At 47.1% G+C, this 19,363-nt stretch overlaps 1 protein-coding gene across 7 annotated transcripts in view; it reads left to right on the forward strand.

Moving 5' to 3' along the window:
- Positions 1-19,363, forward strand: part of COL6A3 (collagen type VI alpha 3 chain) — an 81,831-nt gene that overhangs the window by 21,470 nt on the left and 40,998 nt on the right. For 3 of the 7 annotated variants that reach the window (XM_082691058.1, XM_082691056.1, XM_082691059.1), the window contains 9 exons: positions 3,472-4,056; positions 5,802-6,401; positions 7,907-8,479; positions 9,849-10,457; positions 12,340-12,945; positions 14,301-14,915; positions 15,804-16,403; positions 17,051-17,388; positions 18,546-18,624. In XM_082691058.1, coding sequence (XP_082547184.1) covers positions 3,472-4,056; positions 5,802-6,401; positions 7,907-8,479; positions 9,849-10,457; positions 12,340-12,945; positions 14,301-14,915; positions 15,804-16,403; positions 17,051-17,388; positions 18,546-18,624 — 4,605 coding nt within the window. The remainder of the gene's footprint in view (positions 1-3,471; positions 4,057-5,801; positions 6,402-7,906; positions 8,480-9,848; positions 10,458-12,339; positions 12,946-14,300; positions 14,916-15,803; positions 16,404-17,050; positions 17,389-18,545; positions 18,625-19,363) is intronic. The other 4 variants (XM_082691061.1, XM_082691057.1, XM_082691060.1 and 1 more) reach the window with 3 other exon arrangements.

The raw sequence follows: 19,363 nt of genomic DNA on the forward strand, positions 1-19,363 counted from the left end.
TGCTTTGAAGGTGAATTCTAGAGAGCTGTTACTCTGAGGCTGTTGAGCATCATTGTACTGTTTACTTACAATCCAGTCATCTGAAAAATGGATCTCAGGGGCTCATGACAATTCTGAGAGAACTGGTCTCGGACAATGGCATTGCCTCGAAGCCGGCATGTTAAGAGGTGTGCTCGTAGGTAGGTGTGGGATGACCCACAGGGTCCTCTCTGTGGTGGGTATCGAGGACCTCTCTTCTGAAGGTAAGCAACAACACAGATCCCTTGGTGGGATATTCAGGAGATGCTGTTTGCCTGGGCTTGTCCAATTTCTGACTGGTTCTTTGGAGTGGCAAAATCATGACATACCTTCAAATGGGGGGCCTTTGGCATAAGACCCCAGCCAGAAACATTTCTGAACATGAAACCAATCCCATTACCTAACACATACACATGTAGCAAATGTGGGAGGTGAGAATGTGTTTTCAAATGTGTTTTCAAATGTGCGAGGCTGTGGCAGAGAAGTTTCAGGCAGATCCTCTAGTACCGAGTCCCCTTAGCTGGTGATCTCATCTATCTGCCAGAGATCACCCGTGGTATTCTGCAAAACTGCTGGGTAGGGAAAACCAGAGTCGATGCCCAATTTCATCCTGAAAATCCCCTTAATGTTTCTAGACATCCCTCTGATTGGAGGTTTCTCTAGATTTGCACACTTTTGGAAACAAACAGATGGTTTCCATAGGTCTTGTCCACATTGAGGAAACACCACAGCTGTAGCTGGGAGAACTGGCCTTTGGTCCCGGGTCTTATGGTAACCAGCTGTGTGATCCTGGACAGGCTGCAGAACCTCCCTGGGAGGTTTATTGAGTTTTATATTTGTTTATTGAATTTATGGCCAGGGAGCTATGGATGAAGACATTTATGTTCCAGGAGAAGCTTCATGTTTTTCTTCTTCACAAGCAGCACACTGCTCTCATTTCAGTTCTCCTAAGCTAGGGGGTTAGTTCCTCACTCACGGACAGCATCTTTGTGACTACTTTGTGAATATTCAACAAAGATCCTTGGCTCTCTGGTGTGAGCTGGGCACCTGAAACACAGTGGTGGTGGACAAGAGAGACGTGGCCACTGACCCGTTCCAGGATAGTATTCCAAGTGTGAGAAGGTAGATGAGGGCAGCCTGGGGCTGTGAGGGGGAAGAAAAGGGGGAGAGAGCTTCAGATGGGATGGCCAGGGATTGCGGGTTAGAGAAGCTGCAGGATAGAAAGGGGACAGTGGAGGGACAATGCTCCGGGTGCATGTCCCTGCAACACCAAGGAGCATGTCCTCTTTCCAGAACTGTTGGAAGGTAGTGGGGCTGGAGCTCACTTAATCCACGGAAGGTTGGAGCTTAGGGACCCCCCTCCAGTGGCTCTGTTTTCTCAGGGATCTGTGCGGTGAGATGGGGCGTGGGTGTGGGCCAGATTAGAGCCTAGAGCAGAGAATGAAAGTGGTCCTTCCAGAGGTTGGGAGAGGAAGGCTTCCAGGAGAGCACTGGTCATCGTGAGCTGGTGTAGTTGACCTCGCAGGTGGGCTGTGGAGCAGGGTGAGCAGATCTGGGGCCTGGCATGGCGGAGGCAGGTGGAACATGCATGAGCAACAGGCAGAGGCCAGGCCGAGGTGGGGTGGGTGGCAATCTCCAGAAACAGTAAGGGCAGGTGGGGCCTAAGATACAGTTGCAGGGTGGGGGTGGGGGGTGGCGTGGGAGGACAGGCCTTACTGCGGGCTAGGGTCCTGAGTCGCTGAGGACGGGCAGAGTTGGGTGGAGATAAGACAGCTCGGAGAAGTGACAGGAGGGATCTGGACATTTGCCGACAGCATTGGGGCACTACCAGGGAAGCCAGCCCAGTCGTGGGCTCCTGAGGTCTGGGGGGATGTGTGGCATCCTGGGGGTGGGCTGGTGGCAGTCACTGTAGGAGGCGCGGGCAGAAGCCTGATGATTAGCAGGACCTTAGGTTCAGCTCCCAGCAAGGGTATTTCAAACCCAGTCCCAGCAGAAGATAGCTGTGTTCTGGTTGTCATCACAAGTCAGGAAGGAGACGTCACTTACTGGAGGGGGAGGGGACCTGCCACTCAGCCAGTGGAGGGAGTCAGCCTGGTGATCTGGGATGAGAGCTGACCTGTCTTTCTATTCATCTATGCTATGTGTTATATACATACATGTATGTACCTACAGGGAATGCAGGAACCTCTGCATTTATGGTCTTAGGGTCAACTTCTAGGTCAGAGGTGAGAGAAGAGTGTGTGTGTGAGTGCATGCATCTGAGCAGGCTCACTCCCCGTGTGTTCATGGAACGCACACGTGTGGTTAACACTCTGTACACAGGTACTTACATCTATCTTCTGTACAGAGTGTTAACCACACGTGTGCGTTCCATGAACACACGGGGAGTGAGCCTGCTCAGATGCATGCACCCCCACACACACTTAATGAGAATTCCACATGTCTGCACATCTCTGTGAATCATTTAAGGACTTGGGACTCATCGTCTACCCCACAAGCCACGGCCAACGCAATGGTCCCTGCATGCTTGTCCCTGGGTGTTTTGTGTCCATGTGTGCATTTACGTGTTCTCCCCGAAAGAGGAGAGTTTGGACGGATAATAATAGAGTCAAATGTCAAGACATATAACCCACGTCCTTCTAAGTCTTGGAAGCCCTAGCAGGTGTCTGGATTGGGTGTAGTGCCTGACCTGATTCTTTGTGCCTATGGCTCAGCCTGGCTGCTGTGTGTCCCTGCGGCAGGCAGACCCAAGTTTATAGTTGCGAGGCGGTGACCTCACCCAAATGCTTTTGCTCTGCAGTTTTTCACAGTCCTAACACGAAACTCAGCCCCTTACCAACACAGGTCTCTCACTTGGACACCCTTCTGTGCCACTTGCTGACTTTGACATCGATTTCTTTTCCATAAGTTTTATGATGTCAAGTGCTTGGTTTTCCTTTGCCTGAAAAACTCAGGCATGGAGAATAGAGTGGAAGGGAATGGGATGTTTACGCTCTGTCACCTTGATGGTAGATGGTCGTGATGTCACGGTGGTGAAACAAAGGACCCCCTCAGTAGGCACTGATGCTCCTTTACTCTATTAAGCTGCGGCTTCATTCTGGGCTCTCAAATCTAACCTACAGACTTTTGGCAGAAAAGAGCTTCCTGGCTTTTTTTACTGATGATGTGCTAAGCAGGTGGTGACTAAAACTTAATTTGTTTTTGTGCAACGATTTTGTAAAAAGTTCTAGGAGTGGGTGGGGATGAGGGATTAGGCCAACCTGCCACCCCAGAGGGAGGATGCAGCTGACAGTAATGTGTGTGTTCTGACAGATTCTCCTGGGGCTCCCACTGACTTCACACTGGCCAGAGCAAACGGGAGTACCCTCCGAGTCGAGTTAGTTGTCTAGAGAGTCATAGTTGCATGTGATAGATAAGGCCATTCTACTCACCTTATAATGTTGCTACCTACAGTCATTGAAGTCAACAAGAGAGACATAGTTTTCCTGGTGGATGGCTCATCCGCACTGGGACTGGCCAACTTCAATGCAATCCGCGACTTCATTGCCAAAGTCATCCAGAGGCTGGAAATCGGACAGGATCTTATCCAAGTGGCAGTGGCTCAGTATGCCGACACTGTGAGGCCAGAGTTTTATTTCAATAGCTACCCCAATAAAAGGGAAGTCATTACCGCCGTGCGGAGAATGAAACCCATGGAAGGCTCGGTCCTGTACACGGGCTCCGCTCTGGACTTTGTTCGCAACAACCTGTTCACTAGTTCGGCTGGCTACCGGGCCGCCGAGGGGGTCCCTAAGCTTCTGGTGCTGATTACAGGCGGTAAGTCCCTAGATGAAATCAGTCAGCCTGCCCAGGAGCTGAAGAAAAGCAGCATCATGTCCTTTGCCATTGGGAACAAGGCGGCGGATCAGGCTGAGCTGGAAGAGATTGCTTTTGATTCCTCCCTGGTGTTCATCCCTGCTGAGTTCCGAGCTGCCCCTTTGCAGGGCGTGCTGCCTGGCTTGCTGGCGCCTCTCAGGACCCTCTCTGGAACCTCTGAAGGTATGGTGGGGAGGAAGTCAGACTCACGGCAGGGTGGGTCTGCAGGCAGAGCCTTTGAGAAACCAACCAACCAACCAACCAACCAACCAACCAACCAACCAACGAACCAAATTTGATTTGTGCTCAGCTGAGAGACAGGTCTTAAATGATGGAAGCAAGAGCCATAACCAAGATTTATTTCAGGGTTCTTTTTACCCTGAGTTGGGGATTGTGTGACTTGAATGCCATAGGATACAATTGTAGGTCCTAAAATGTCATCATATAAGAATTGTATGACTTTATGTGTCATCAAACAGAAATCATATGACGGAAACTGTAGGGCCGGGGGCCAACTGTCCTTCTAGCTTCTGGCTTAGGAGGTCACTTGTAGTTGTTACCTCTTGTCAGATCCCAGGATCTGTCTCAACTGGTGACTCCTGTCCAGCCTGCTTCTGCCCCACCAAGATGTGGTTTGGCTCTTGCTTTCCTGAGCTCACAATCCCCACTCAGTGGCCCAGCCCCCAGCAGGGCACAAGGTTAACCCTCCTTTCTCTGAGGGATTTCCCTTCAGTCCATGAATGGGCATGGAGATAAAAGCCTAGTGGTTTCTAAAATATTTCATTTAATAGGATTATCAGTGAAAAGTTATTTTCAAAGACACAGTAATAGTCTGTGAGCTCACACACTGGTTGGGTGCAGTTCGCCGTCCTTAACGAAGATGAATATCACGGGAGCAAGCTTTTCTGCCTCACAACTTCACCACTGGAAGACTGTCAGATGCATGACCCATATATTGCATGATGTTTGCTTTCTCCTCAGGCTCTTTGCTCTTCTGAAAGTCTCTCTCTCTTCCTTCCTTCAGGCTTCCAATCCACACTCTCAGAGCCAAAGCCATTTGATACACACAGGAAAAAATTAGTTGTCAGGTTGAAATTTTAGTGAGACACCAGGGAAGAGATGGAAGAGTTTTTTTTTTTAAAGGCATGTATTCCTAAGCATGCTGCTACAAATTCTGTAATTTGGGAACTGTTCTTTTGAATCTTCATTTGCTTATCTTCAGCCAAGCATGCCAAATAGTCTTTTTGCATCCTAACATGTTTCCATGATCCTATTCTCTCCCTCTGGAGGAATTCCCAAGGGCACCCCATGGGATTATTGCCAGGCAATGCCGTGACTCCCAGCAGAAGGGAACCAAGAAAGAATGACAAAGGGGTCATCCTAAGAATACTTCAGGAGGAGAACAGCACAGTTTTATTATTTTTTTCCCTAGCCTTCAGGAACTCGTCTTCTCAGGTGACTTGGGCTAATACTTCTAACCTATCTGTAAGTGGAGCTCTCTCTGCAAATGTGTAGAGGGGAACCCTGGGGGACCCGGTGTTCCCCATGTAAGCCTGGCTGAGACCACAGTCCTAAACCTGAGTGAGGTGGAAATGCAGGGCATGCTGGTCACTTCCCTTCCAGGGAAGAAAGGTTCTGCTTCAAGGATTCTGATCATTTTTGTTGGTTGCAAACCCTCCCTTTGGCGCTCTGTCTCTCCACAAGCCAATTTGGTGTCGTCAACTTGGCTACTGATACACCTCACACACCCCAGCCACCATGAAAGGAAAATATGCCGCCTTCTGCCATATTTGACGAGCCGGACACGCTTTGCCTCACCGACTGTCTGTGTGTTCTAAATGTTGGCATGTGTGCCCATGGTGTGGGCACACATGGAGTGCCCCTGGCGGTTGTGTATGTCTCACTCTGTTTTCTGTGCTTCACTGCAGTTCACGTAAACAAAAGGGATATCATCTTTCTTTTGGATGGATCGCTCAACGTCGGAAAGGCCAATTTCCCTTATGTGCGGGACTTTGTCACGAACGTAGTTAACAGCCTTGATGTCGGAGGCGACAATATTCATGTCGGTTTAGTGCAATTTAGTGACACTCCAGTAACGGAGTTCTCTTTAAACACATACCAGGCCAAGTCAGATTTGCTGGCCCATGTGAGGCAGCTGCAGCTCAAGGGGGGGTCGGGCCTGAACACGGGCTTGGCCCTGAGCTATGTGCACGCCCACCACTTCACCGAAGCTGGCGGCAGCAGGATCCGTGAACACGTGCCGCAGCTCTTGCTCCTGCTTACAGCCGGGCAGTCTGAGGACACCTACTTGCCCGCTGCCAATGCTTTAGCGCGTGCAGGGGTCCTCACCTTCTGTGTGGGGGCTGGCCGGGCGAATAAGGCAGAACTTGAGCAGATGGCTTTTAACCCCAGCCTGGTGTATCTCATGGATGATTTCAGCTCCCTGCCGGCTTTGCCTCAGCAGCTGATTCAGCCCCTGACCACTTATGTTAGTGGAGGGGTGGAGGAGGTGCCGCTCGCCCAGCCAGGTAAAGCTCCCCAACTGCGCGGGGCTCCCTTCCCTCAACACCTCTCCGCAGGGGAGGACAGGTGGCCCAGCCTGAGCTCGAGAGCCTGCGGAGCTATAGAACGAAGACTGGATGTCTGTAGTCCAAGTGTTTTGGATGGGGGCTTGAAACACCATGCCAGCAAGTTTAGATCCTCTGTCTAAAGGGTGTTTGTTCACAAAAGAAAGTCTAGGACATCCAGCTGCCATTCCTCCCATCTTACCACCACCCCCCCTTTTTTTTGTCCCAGTGCCTGAGAATGTTCTGGAGCACAGATCAGGTTAGAAGCGAGAGGGAGAGGGATGGCATCCCTTTCATACGGGAGAATGCATCAATGGCAATTATTTTATTTATATGATTTTTAAAAAATATTCAAAATCTGCCGAAAGTAGAAAATTATTTACTTTTTTTGAGAAGCCCAACAGGGGGTGCATCTTGATGTGATGACAGAATGATTTCCAAAGGAAGTCTGGACTATTGCTGTCACTGCAAATTAGTACGGTGGTGAGATTCCAACACATTGGCTCTACCAGCTTGCTGAGATCACACAGATGGGGAGCAAGACTGAGACAACTGAGACCTAATCAAAATACCGCTGAGAATTCTTTGAGCTGAAATAATGCTCACGTGACATGTTGTAGACCCCTATGGGCTGTCTTCCCTGTTTTCTGTTGGCTAAGTACTACAGATTGGAATGCACTGATGGACAGGGTGACCCAGAGTAATGATGGGCACTCTTTGGGGTCCTAGCCCATAACCTCAAAGTTAGGAAAAGATAATCCAGTTAGAGCAGATACGTGTCAACTCAGTTCTCCTTGGGTGGTTAACCCATGTCAACCTTTGTTGCTAGAGACCGGTCAATTTTTAAGTAAAAGGATGACCAGGACCACATTTTAAGTAGTTTAATTTATAACAGTTGGAAAACACTCTTCTGCTAGAGTGATGACCTCCTGATGCAAGAATAGGACCCTCTGGGGCTCCCGTTGTCTTGCTTTGTTGAAGAAGCATGATACTGGGTTGAGTAGACCCATCCAGTTCAAGTCCTTTGCAAACAGGCACTGCTTTGAAATGGGACATTTTAACTACAGTTGTGCTTCAGGTTTTTTTTTTTTTTTAAGATTTTTAATTATTTATTTATTTGACAGAGAGAGATAAAGAGAGAGAGAGATCACAAGTAGGCAGAGCAGAAGGCAGAGAGAGAGAGAGGGAAGCAGGCTCCCTGCTGAGCTGAGAGCCCAATGTGGGGCTCCATCCCAGGACTCTGAGATCATGATCTGAGCCAAAGGCAGAGGCTTAATGTACTGAGCCACCCAGGCACCCCGTGCTTTAGGTTTTGACAGTGGGTTTTCTCCTTCCTTGCTGGTATAGTGATCATCAGATGATTGTGTGACCTCCCATGACCAAATGTTAGAGGTGCTGGGCTGAAGTCATGTCCGTGCTGGTTATGTTCTCCTCCCTCACTCTGTCCCAACCTACTTCTGTTGTAGAAAGCAAGCGAGACATTCTATTCCTCTTCGATGGCTCAGCCAATCTCGCGGGCCAGTTCCCTGCCGTCCGCGACTTTCTCTACAAGGTTATTGATGAGCTTGATGTGAAACCGGAGGGGACCCGGATTGCAGTGGCTCAGTACAGTGATGATGTCAGGGTGGAGTCCCGTTTTGATGAGCACCAGAATAAACCCGAAATCCTGAGTCTTGTCAAGAGAATGAAGATCAAGACCGGCAAAGCCCTCAATCTGGGCTACGCACTGGACTACGCACAGAGGTACATTTTTGTGAAGTCTGCGGGAAGCCGGATAGAGGATGGAGTGCTTCAGTTCCTGGTGCTGCTGGTTGCGGGAAGGTCATCAGATCGTCTGGACACCTCTGCATTTAACCTGAAGCAAAGCGGGGTGGTGACTTTTGTACTGCAGGCCAAGAACGCAGATCCTGCTGAGCTGGAGCTGATGGTGCCTTCCCCTGTCTTCATTCTGGCCGCTGAATCGCTTCCCAAGATTGGAGAGCTTCAATCTCAGATCGTCAGCCTCTTAAAATCGGTGCACAATGGGGCACCGGCACCAGGTATGGCACAGACATTCCGCTTGCTTCCACAACCCAGTTCTGCAATGCATGAGGACAGTAGGCTCCTGGCTCTTTCTTCTCCCACTTTATTGTCTAACCGCTTTCAGGGCAAATGAGGAGAATCAGGGTAACATTAGAATATTTCACAATTAGATGATAAAGATTTAGACATATTAAGAGTTAAGAACCCTTTTACAAACACTGTTTTTACACTATGCCTAATAGAAACCACATACCACGGATGCGTTATAGCTAAAACAGTCTACAGATTCGTAGTCCTCCAATGTCTTACTTTAAGTGGGTCTCACTCTGCTGTAATTCATCCACAACTCATTCATCAAGAATATAAGGTGTGATGAGTGGTGGGTAAATTTCCACTGTAAACGCAGCACTAGAATTTCCAACTGCTGATCTGTGTTACCATGACTTTGTGTTTAACTGCTTTCCATTTGTTGATAAAAATGCAGTGAAAAGAGTAATTAATTTCAAGTATAAATCTTTTTATTGAAAACTGATAATTTAGTACTTTTGCATTGAACTCTTCAGACATACACTGCTGGTTTCGAACTATAAGCCTAACATCTGGTTTCCATTTTTCCCCATTGATCTACTGTGACTTGCAGCAAATCATTTGAGAGCTCCCATCTATGTAATGTGCTTATGGTTACGTGGGTTTTGCCATCCTGTCTCTCCACCAACACTGTTTCCTGAGTATACCTTTGAAAACTGACAACGCTGCTCAAGCATCAGGAAGTTCTAAAATAAAGGGCTATCATCTACCTACCTACCTACCTACCTACCTATCATCTCTCTATATTGCTCTATTTATTTTTGATTTCTGCAGTAGCAAATTACCATAAACTTAGTGGCTTAAAAGAAAATGGATTCATTGTCTTCCAGTTTTAGAGGTGAACGAACAATCCAAAATCAGTTTCACTGGGCTAAAAGCAAGGTGTCAACCAGATTGCTTTCCTTGTGGAGGTTCTTCTCATGGCTTGTGCGTTCCCTGGCCTTATGCAACCCACACTCCTTGGCTTGGGGCCCCTACCTGCATCTGCAAAGCAGAAGCAGAGCCTCTTCTGTCTTCTCTGGTTTCTGCTTCCTCCCCTAGAGCTTCTCCTTAAACGCTCATCACCTTATCTCCCTCTTAGAAGGTTACCTGATTGATTATACTGAATTTACTTGGACAATCCAGGATAATTTCTTCATCACCCAAACACTTCATGTTATTGTACCTGCAAAGTCCCCTCTGTAAGGTCCAAGGATTCTGAATTGGATAGCCATGTGGGGCCATTATTCAACCCAATCATGACCCATAGCAGATGGTCCCTTTTGTTCCCTTGTGTCATTGAGGCTGTCTCCCTCTCAGTTTCAGGTGAAAAGGATGTGGTATTTCTGATTGATGGCTCTGAGGGTGTCAGGAGCGGCTTCCCTCTGTTGAAAGAATTTGTCCAGAAAGTGGTGGAGAGCCTGGATGTGGGCCCTGACCGGGTTCGTGTGGCTGTGGTGCAGTACAGTGACCGGACCAGACCCGAGTTCTACTTGAATTCCTACATGGATCAGCAGAGTGTGGTCAGTGCTGTACGCAGGCTGAACCTACTGGGAGGGCCGACCCCCAACACTGGGGCTGCCCTGGACTTCGTCCTGAGGAATATCCTGATTAGCTCGGCCGGAAGCAGGATAGCAGAAGGTGTACCTCAGCTCCTGATTGTCCTCACGGCAGACAGGTCTGGGGATGACGTGAGGGGTCCCTCGGTTGTCCTGAAGAGGGGAGGGGCAGTGCCTATCGGCATCGGCATTGGGAATGCTGACATCACGGAGATGCAGACCATCTCCTTCGTCCCTGACTTTGCCGTGGCCATTCCTACCTTCCGGCAGCTGGGGACCATCCAGCCCGTGATCTCCAACAAAGTCATCCAGCTCAACCGAGAAGAACTAAGGAGGTTGCAGCCAGTTTTGCTCCCCCCAACGAGCCCGGGTAAGGAAGGCATTCCTTGGGTCATTATTCCTAGAAACCGCTGGGGCTACTTGTTTGGACTATGGGCTTTGAGGTGTCCTCTGTTTTTTTTTTTTTCTGCCATATTGGGTGAAAGCTGGCCTTTCATGAAGAATTAGGGGCCATATGCCTTTGCTCTCAGTGGCCAGAAGTGGGAGGAGGTTTGGGGACATGCTACAATTCACGTTTTCGGTCAACGCAAAGTTTTGAAGAGTGCCGACCCCTAAGTCTATGTAGAGGCTTCTGCATAATATCGGGAGGGATGGGGCCATCTCATTGATGACACCAGCTCAATATCAGTTCTGAGCTGTCCCTGACAGCCTTCTGTGATCAGGGAGGGGACATGACCACAGGGTCCCTCAAGCTGGGGCACAGTCTCTGAAATATTGGTATTCCCAGAACCGAAGTGTGATGGCTGTTCTTAAATGTGGCTGATGTTGAGAAGTAAATGTCTTAATTGGCAGGAGTGCACCTTGCTCTTATAGCTGCAGTCCATTCTATTTCATCTTTCCTATTCTGACTTTGTAGGGCTGGTTATAATAAGCTAGAAATCAGTGTGAGCCTGGCCACTGAGAATTAAGAGGGCTGAGATATATCCCCCCTCACAGCCCCCACCGAGGACCTGCCTGCACTGGGCACTTGTTAGAGAGGGTCTCGGTACTGAGGAGGCAGCAGTGACTTACCTTCTGCAGAGTGTCCTCTGAGTGGGTGGGAAAGGAAAGGCAGAGGGGAACAAAAGGAAGGGAAAAGTAGAAACAAGGGAGACAACAGTCAGATGCTGGATATGGTGTCCTTTGGGTGACTGAAAGAGGTGAGGACGACAGATATGGTGCAGTTGAGAAGGGCTTTTCTTTGCTGGTGTCCAGAACAGAGTACAGTATGCCTCACAGGCTTCTGTGGAATGTTCTAAAGGGTTTGTGGTGAAATAAATCTGGGAAACAGTGTCCCACTCGCCCCAGTTGATGTATATTGCATTTCTCCAATTCAGAAAGAGAATGCCACATTTCCAAAATGTATGTGACTGCATGGTCCTTCTACATGGTTCACCCTGGGTACCAGGGTTCTCAAGAATGCACTTTGGGGGTGCCTGGGTGGCTCAGTGGGTTAAGCCGCTGCCTTCGGCTCAGGTCATGATCGCAGGGTCCTGGGATCGAGCCCCGCATCGGGCTCTCTGCTCAGCCGGGAGCCTGCTTCCTTCTCTCTCTTTCTGCCTGCCTCTCTGCCTGCTTGTGATCTCTCTCTGTCAAATAAATAAATAAAATCTTTAAAAAAAAAGAATGCACTTTGGAAATCTTGTCATAGTGTACATGTGACTTCTTTACTTTAAATACGAGCATATATTTCTACAGCATATTTGCTCTCCCACTCTTCAAAATGACTATTTTCCACCTTTGCCTTCTTCCTATCCTCCTACCTCTACACTTCCCCTCTTTCCAGCACTGCTGTCTATATGTCAGCCCCACCTGTTCCCAGGTGAGCTGTCCCTGCCTCCTGGGCATCTGCCCCTCTCATCTACTCAAGGGCACCATCCGCCATTCTCTCTCCTGCCTCATTGCTTCTCCACCAAGGCTGGGAAGGATGATTCCCTTCTGGATAAAAACTTCACTTTTTCTTCTTTCTTAAAGACTGTCTCTTGATGCCTAATTCCTCCTCCAGCAGTGTCTCAATCTCCTTTTAAAAGAGTTATCTAAATCTTTACAAATCCCCCCTGAACTCACCCTGATCTTTATTTTAACTAGAATAGTCAGAATGAAGATACCTTGCCTGTTGGGTGGTGATTCCATGACAAACCGGGAGGTGTTTCATTAACACTAAGAATTTGGTGCCTGCAAAGGTGAAGCCCCTGATAACATGTGATTCACAGGTGTTGGAAACAAGAAGGATGTGGTCTTTCTCATTGATGGGTCCCAAAGTGCTGGTCCTGAATTTCAGTACATCCGCACCCTCATCGAGAGACTGGTTGACTACCTGGACGTGGGCTTTGACACGACTCGGGTGGCAGTCATCCAGTTCAGCGAGGACCCCAGGGTGGAATTCCTGCTGAATGCCCATTCCAGTAAGGATGAAGTACAGAATGCAGTGAGGCGGCTGAGGCCCAAAGGTGGGAGGCAAATCAACATTGGGAGTGCCCTGGAGTACGTGTCAAGGAATATCTTCAAGAGGCCCCTGGGAAGCCGGATTGAAGAGGGTGTCCCTCAGTACCTGGTCCTCATTTCATCTGGGAAGTCTGATGACGAGGTAGACGATTCTGCAGCTGAGCTCAAGCAGTCTGGTGTGGCACCATTTACCATTGCAAGGAATGCAGACCAGGAAGAGTTGGTGAAGATCTCCCTGAGCCCTGAATATGTGTTCTCAGTGAGCACATTCCGAGAACTGCCCAGCCTAGAGCAGAAACTGCTGACCCCCATCACAACCCTAACTTCAGAACAGATACAGAGGATCCTGGCTAGCACTCGCTATCCTTCTCCAGGTAAGATGGGCTATCTGTTGTTGTTCTCTGAGTATATAACAAATTCAGAGGTTCATGGAACTCATGATAGTTAAAATAAAATAAAGGGACACCTGACATTGAACTAGTTATATCTATCGCTTGTTGAAAGGAGGGAAGATGCACATGGTGGGGAACCACGGAGCATCTCTGTAAGAGGGCATTAGAATGGACTTAGGATAGGATTTGAGTTTGTGGTAGGCAGTTTTGTGGAAGGCTGAAGGAAATGGCAATTTGGCCTGGATCAGCTATTGTCAAGCAGTGAAAGTAATTCTGTGATTGGGTATCTTTCTACATCCTATGGCTAAAGCTGTAATTGGTAAAGAAGCAGTAGTCATTCCTATTAGCCAGGATGGCAGGTGTTTGGTTATTTTTGTCTTCTTTTTGTCACTGTGTATGCATGTATGATTCTGGTATTGATGTCCTGTGAAATATTTTGTATTCTACAGGAGAACCCAAGACCTGGATGTGTGTACTGGTCCAGCTTTTCTCTTTCTTAATATTAATGGCTCAATTCCATGACTTGCTCAGCTTTTGCTGTGCTGTGTTTCTATTATAAGTAGCCGAGGGACTTATGAGGCAAAGAGGCTGAATTTGTTGAGTGGCAATGTATGAGCAGCTCAATAAAATGACAACCAAGAAGGACCTAGAATTCTAACTAAGAGGAAAACATGGTTCATTTTTCCCAGGACTTGTTGATTAGTTTTGTAGTTAAAAATGGATTGATTCATATAAAGAAAATAGGGACAATAACAATGAAGACAAAAAAATTGTGTAAATGCTAGGCAGGAGGAAATCCCCTGAGTCAATCCCATGGGGAGCTGTTGTGGCACACTGGGAGAACGTTGGCATTCTCCAGGTGTCCCTATGTGAGTGGTGGCCTTGGACAGAGAGGCCCTTTGATCTCAGTTGTCTCTCTCTCCTTGTACACCAAAGATGTTGCTCGGGGTGATCTTGATCCCTTCTGTAGTTAACAGCTCATAATTCTGTAGAATCTGATAGTCCTGTTTCTAAATGCTGTTTACACTTTTTTTTTTTTTTAAAAACGAGTTGTAACCCAGACTGCAAAGCCAAAATCAAAATAAAGTAAATGTAGAAAGTTTTGGAGAACCTTGAATAATTCAAAAACCAGAAACTGTTTTGGTGGAAAAGGCCCAAATTTTAGTGATTAATTTTAAAAAAGCTCAAGAGATAAGCACATGTACCTCAGCTTATAATTATAAAGTTAATTAATAATGTGCAATGGAAGGCAAAGTTCAGAAAGGCAAGCGGAAACAAAACCAGAGAAACAACCAGTCGTGTACTGAGTTTTCCTCTTCTTTTCTTTCTGCGCACAGCTACGGAGAGCGATGCTGCGGACATTGTCTTCCTAATTGATAGTTCTGACAGCATCAAGCCTGATGACGTTGCACATATTCGGGACTTTGTTATCAAGATCGTTCGCAGACTCAACATTGGCCCGAATAAAGTGAGGATCGGGGTTGTACAATTCAGCAATGAAGTCTTCCCAGAATTCTTCCTGAAGACCCATAAATCCCAGGCCGCTGTGCTCGATGCTGTACGTCGCCTGAGGTTCAAAGGGGGGTCCCCACTGAACACTGGCAAAGCTCTGGAATTTGTGGCAAGAAACCTCTTTGTTAAGTCTGCTGGGAGCCGGATAGAAGACGGGGTGCCCCAACACCTGGTTCTCTTTTTGGGTGGAAAATCCCAGGATGATATTTCCAGATTTTCACAGGTGATTAGCTCCTCAGGGATTGTGAGTTTAGGAGTAGGAGACCGAAATATCGACAGAACAGAGCTACAGACGATCACCAACGACCCTAGGCTGATCTTCACAGTGCGAGAGTTCAAAGAGCTCCCCAGCATAGAAGACAGGGTCATGCATGCCTTTGGACCCTCTGGGGTCACGCCTGCACCTCCAGGAGTGGACGTACCTTCTCCCTCACATCCAGGTATGACCTGTGGGACCTGTAACTACAGAGCACATCATCAGTTATCTTTTAATTGAAAAATATCATCAGCATTTATTTTAATAATTTTTATCTGTTAGGGTTGTTACTGCACATAAAATTAGAAACTAAATACTGGACAAATGATTCAGTTGAAATTGTAGAAGGAAACATAGCCTAAGAAGCATGGTTAAGGATTCCTCCGTGAGGCTTCTCTGAGGTTACTCCCAGTGACATGGAAAGGTTCTGCGAAGGAGAATTGAGGATTAGCCATAGATTCACTGGCTCTCAGAATAGGATGAAACCTTGGAGGTTAGCTAATCCATGCCCCTCTTTTACTCCAGTCTTGATAGCTTGGTTTTAATTAGGAAATTACCCCCAGATGCCACTGGGTTTCGGCAGGCTTCCATGAAGCTCTTAGCATGTGGGTAAGCAATTCTCCAAAGGTGAATGGGGTCTGCTTCCCATTTTCCAACCTGCTTCTCTCAGCCCTTTTTGGATCTGCCTCTAGCTCATCTCCCTCAACTCCTGTCAGACATCATTGTTTATTTTTGGCCAGAAGGAAAGAGGTTAGTGGCATTTACTAAAACATCTGAGTTTATGGACTGCTGAATCTGAATCCCATTTTGCATGGGATAATCAGGATCAGTTCTCAGTGTCCCTGAGTCCTTCTGTCTCCTATCTTTTCGTTCAGATGATTTATCATTTATCTTCTTGTTTTTAGCATCATGGTGGGTGTGAATTTAGGAACTATAGAGTCAAGGAATAAAGCAAAGGTGTTCACTGTGAATATGTTACGGGAATGTCTGATTCCAATTTCTTTACACATTGTGTATTTGGTGTGGATATGGAAACTGGATTTCTCCTCATTTCCATTTTAATCCTTTTTAGAGAAAAAGAAAGCAGACATTGTGTTCCTGTTGGATGGCTCCATCAATTTCAGGAGGGACAGTTTCCAGGAAGTGCTCCGTTTTGTGTCTGAAATTGTGGACACTTTGTATGAGGGGGGTGACTCCATTCAAGTTGGGCTGGTCCAGTACAACTCTGACCCCACTGATGAGTTCTTCCTGAAGGACTTTTCCACCAAGGAGCAGATTATTGATGCCATCAACAAAGTGGTCTACAAAGGGGGGAGACACGCAAACACCAAGGTGGGCATTGAGCACCTGCGGGTGAATCACTTCGTGCCGGAGGCGGGCAGCCGCCTGGATCAGAGGGTCCCTCAGATCGCCTTTGTGATCACGGGTGGAAAGTCCGTGGAGGATGCCCAGGAGGCCAGCCTGGCACTCACCCAGAAAGGTGTCAAAGTATTTGCTGTGGGGGTGAAGAACATCGACTCAGAGGAGGTTGGGAAAATAGCGTCAAACAGTGCTACCGGGTTCCGAGTGGGGAACGTCCAGGAGCTGTCTGAATTGAGCGAGCAAGTTCTGGAAACTCTGCATGACGCAATGCATGAAACCTTATGTCCGGGTGTGACTGATATTTCCAAAGGTAACGATCTGCTTTACGTGCACATTTTTATCCTGTCATGTGGATGTTTAGGACTTGTTATTTAGGTGCGTGGTGCTAGTCCATGGCTTCCTTGAGCCTTTGGCTGCTTCAGGCATTTTTCCTATATCTGGGTGGGTTGGGTCCTGGAAACCACCTGTCCTTGTTATTGAGAAGGATATGTTATCTTTCAGGTAAGGGTGGAAGTCTGTATTTTGTTGTTCTCCCAAGATTTACTTTTTCCCTCTGTTCCTGGATCCCCCAAATAATTCAGACTGATTGATCCTTGTTTCTGTTTATAGGTTTTATTAGATCAGCTATTTGAGATCAGAGTATTTGAGTTCTCAAGTGCATTTAACTTAAAGCACAATCTGGGGATGCACGTAAACACTGACTAGAGAGCAGGCCAAAATGGATTAACTTCCCAGAAAAGCAAACCTATTAAAATGGCCTACACTCTCAGTTCCCAAGAGTTAGCACCAGTGTTCCCCAAGAGAGAGGCAGACTGGATTGCTTCTCCAAGCTCATATGTGGAGGATATGGTTTTGCCTTTGAGCATGACACCTGGTGCTGATCCTGGAGCTGTACCTGTATGTCCAACTCATCTCGGCCACCTGACTTAGATCTCCTTGCGTATTTCCCTTTTGTAGCCTGTAACCTGGATGTGATTTTGGGGTTTGATGGATCAAGGGATCAGAATGTATTTGTGACCCAGAAGGGCCTTGAGTCCAAGGTGGATGCCATCTTGAATAGAATCAGCCAGATGCAAAGAATCAGCTGCAGTGGCGGTCAGATGCCCAACGTGCGCGTGTCAGTGGTGGCCAACACGCCCTCCGGTCCAGTGGAAGCCTTTGACTTTGCCGAGTACCAGCCGGAGCTGTTTGAGAAGTTCCGGAACATGCGTGGGCAGCACCCCTATGTCCTCACTGCGGACACGTTGAAGGTCTATCAGAACAAGTTCAGACAGTCCTCACCAGACAATGTAAAGGTGAGCACGGGCTCCCCTTCTTTCAGCTTCCTGCGCAGTTTCTGGACTTCTAGTGGTCAGGGGGAGCACCTCAATGTCCAGATGCCCCTTTCCCCAAAGTGTTCTTCATCTATAAACATTCTTTGTGTTTTATGTGGTTGACAGCACTGAACATGTTTTATTGCCAACTGATCATAATAGTCTAAAATGGTGTATCTTCCTCATTTCAGTAGTTTTACTTGTGCTCTAAAAAATAATTCCTGGAAATCAGTAATTAAGTGGGACTGAGTTGAAGTTATGAATAATTCATGTTTAATTGTAGTCCTACCCATCAAGGACATCATGCTCTGTTTCTCTCTATTTCTTTTCATGGGATGTATAGATACATGCATATATATACCTATACAGATATAGTGTGAAAACACACACATGCGTGCACACACACACACACACACACACACACACACACACACTCTCTGCTAGTCTGCTCAGATGCCATAGCAGATTACCACAGAATGGATTGCTGAAACAACAGAAATTTATTCTCACAGTCCCAGAGATGCTGCAAGTCTGAGATCAGAGTGTCTGCTGGGTTGGTCCTCAGAGGCTTCTGTCCTTGGTCTCCAGAAGCCCACCTTCTCCTTCTGTCTCTGTATGGTCTTCCCTCTGTGTGTCTGTGTCCCAATCTCCTCTTCTTAGAAGGGGACAAGCCCATGGATGAAAGCCCACCCCAATGACCTCACTGAATTTAATAACCCCTTAACAGCCTAGTTACCAAATACAGTCATATTCTGGAGTACCGAAGGTTAAGTCTTCAACATATGGTATTTGGAAGGGCCTAGATCAACCCATAACAAACATAAATACACACACACACACACACACACACAATTTCTAGAAACTATATCACATAAATAGGAAAATGAGATAAACTCTTTACTTTTATTGTGTGTGTGTGTGTTTTTAGTAAATCAAACATCACAATTGCCTTATTTATTTTATCCCTCATTTAGTGAAGAGTATTAAAGAGCTATGCACGAGAGATGATGGCTTCTAAATGTTGGCCCCAGTGTCCTCAACTGTAAGGTGGAGGCTTTGAATGGTCCAATCTCCCCTCTGAGAGTCTGTACTCTTTCCTTCTAATTGTGGCTGGGGTTTGACCTGTTCTTTATTTGTAGGTGGTCATTCATTTTACGGATGGAGTGGATGGAAGTCTGGCTGATTTACAAAAGGCATCTGAGGAACTCCGACAAGAAGGTGTGTTGTGAGCTTTCTAACCATGAGAAGTTGGCCGGGGTGAGAGGCAGGAGTCCTCTGCGGCACCCCTGGGGCTCCTCTCCACAGCCTGACCCTCTATCAGCTGCCTGGGGCTGTCAGGGATCCTGCCCTTAGCATAGAAGGCTAGAATGTATGAACATGTTCTGTGATGTCACCTCCGGCATTTCTCCTGATCAGCTCAGTTATAGAGCTGAAACAATTGCCTGAGAGGTGTCCGAAGTTTCCGGATGTGAATTCTTCAGAGTAGCTAACTAGTTTGATGCCATACAGTTCAGGTAAAGGCCACATTTTACACTGAATTTTCTTTAAAAATAGGAAGTCAGAAAACAAAGAGGCAACCCATGGAGTGGGAGAAGATATTTGCAAATGATAGTATAGACAAAAGGTTGATATCCAGGATCTATAAAAAACTCCTCAAACTCAACACACACAAAACAGATAATCATATCAAAAAATGGGCAGAAGAAATGAACAGACACTTCTCCAATGAAGACATACAAATGGCTATCAGACACATGAAAGAATGTTCATCATCACTAGCCATCAAGGGGATTCAAATTAAAAGCACATTGAGATATCACCTTACACCGGTTAGAATGGCCAAAATTAGCAAGACAGGAAACAACATGTGTTGGAGGGAATGTGGAGAAAGGGGAACCTTCTTACACTGTTGGTGGGAATGCAAGTTGGTGCAGCCTCTTTGGAGAACAGTGTGGAG

The sequence above is a fragment of the Mustela nivalis genome (genome assembly GCF_964662115.1).
Source record: "Mustela nivalis genome assembly, chromosome: 11".
NCBI classification, from domain to species: Eukaryota; Metazoa; Chordata; class Mammalia; order Carnivora; family Mustelidae; genus Mustela; species Mustela nivalis.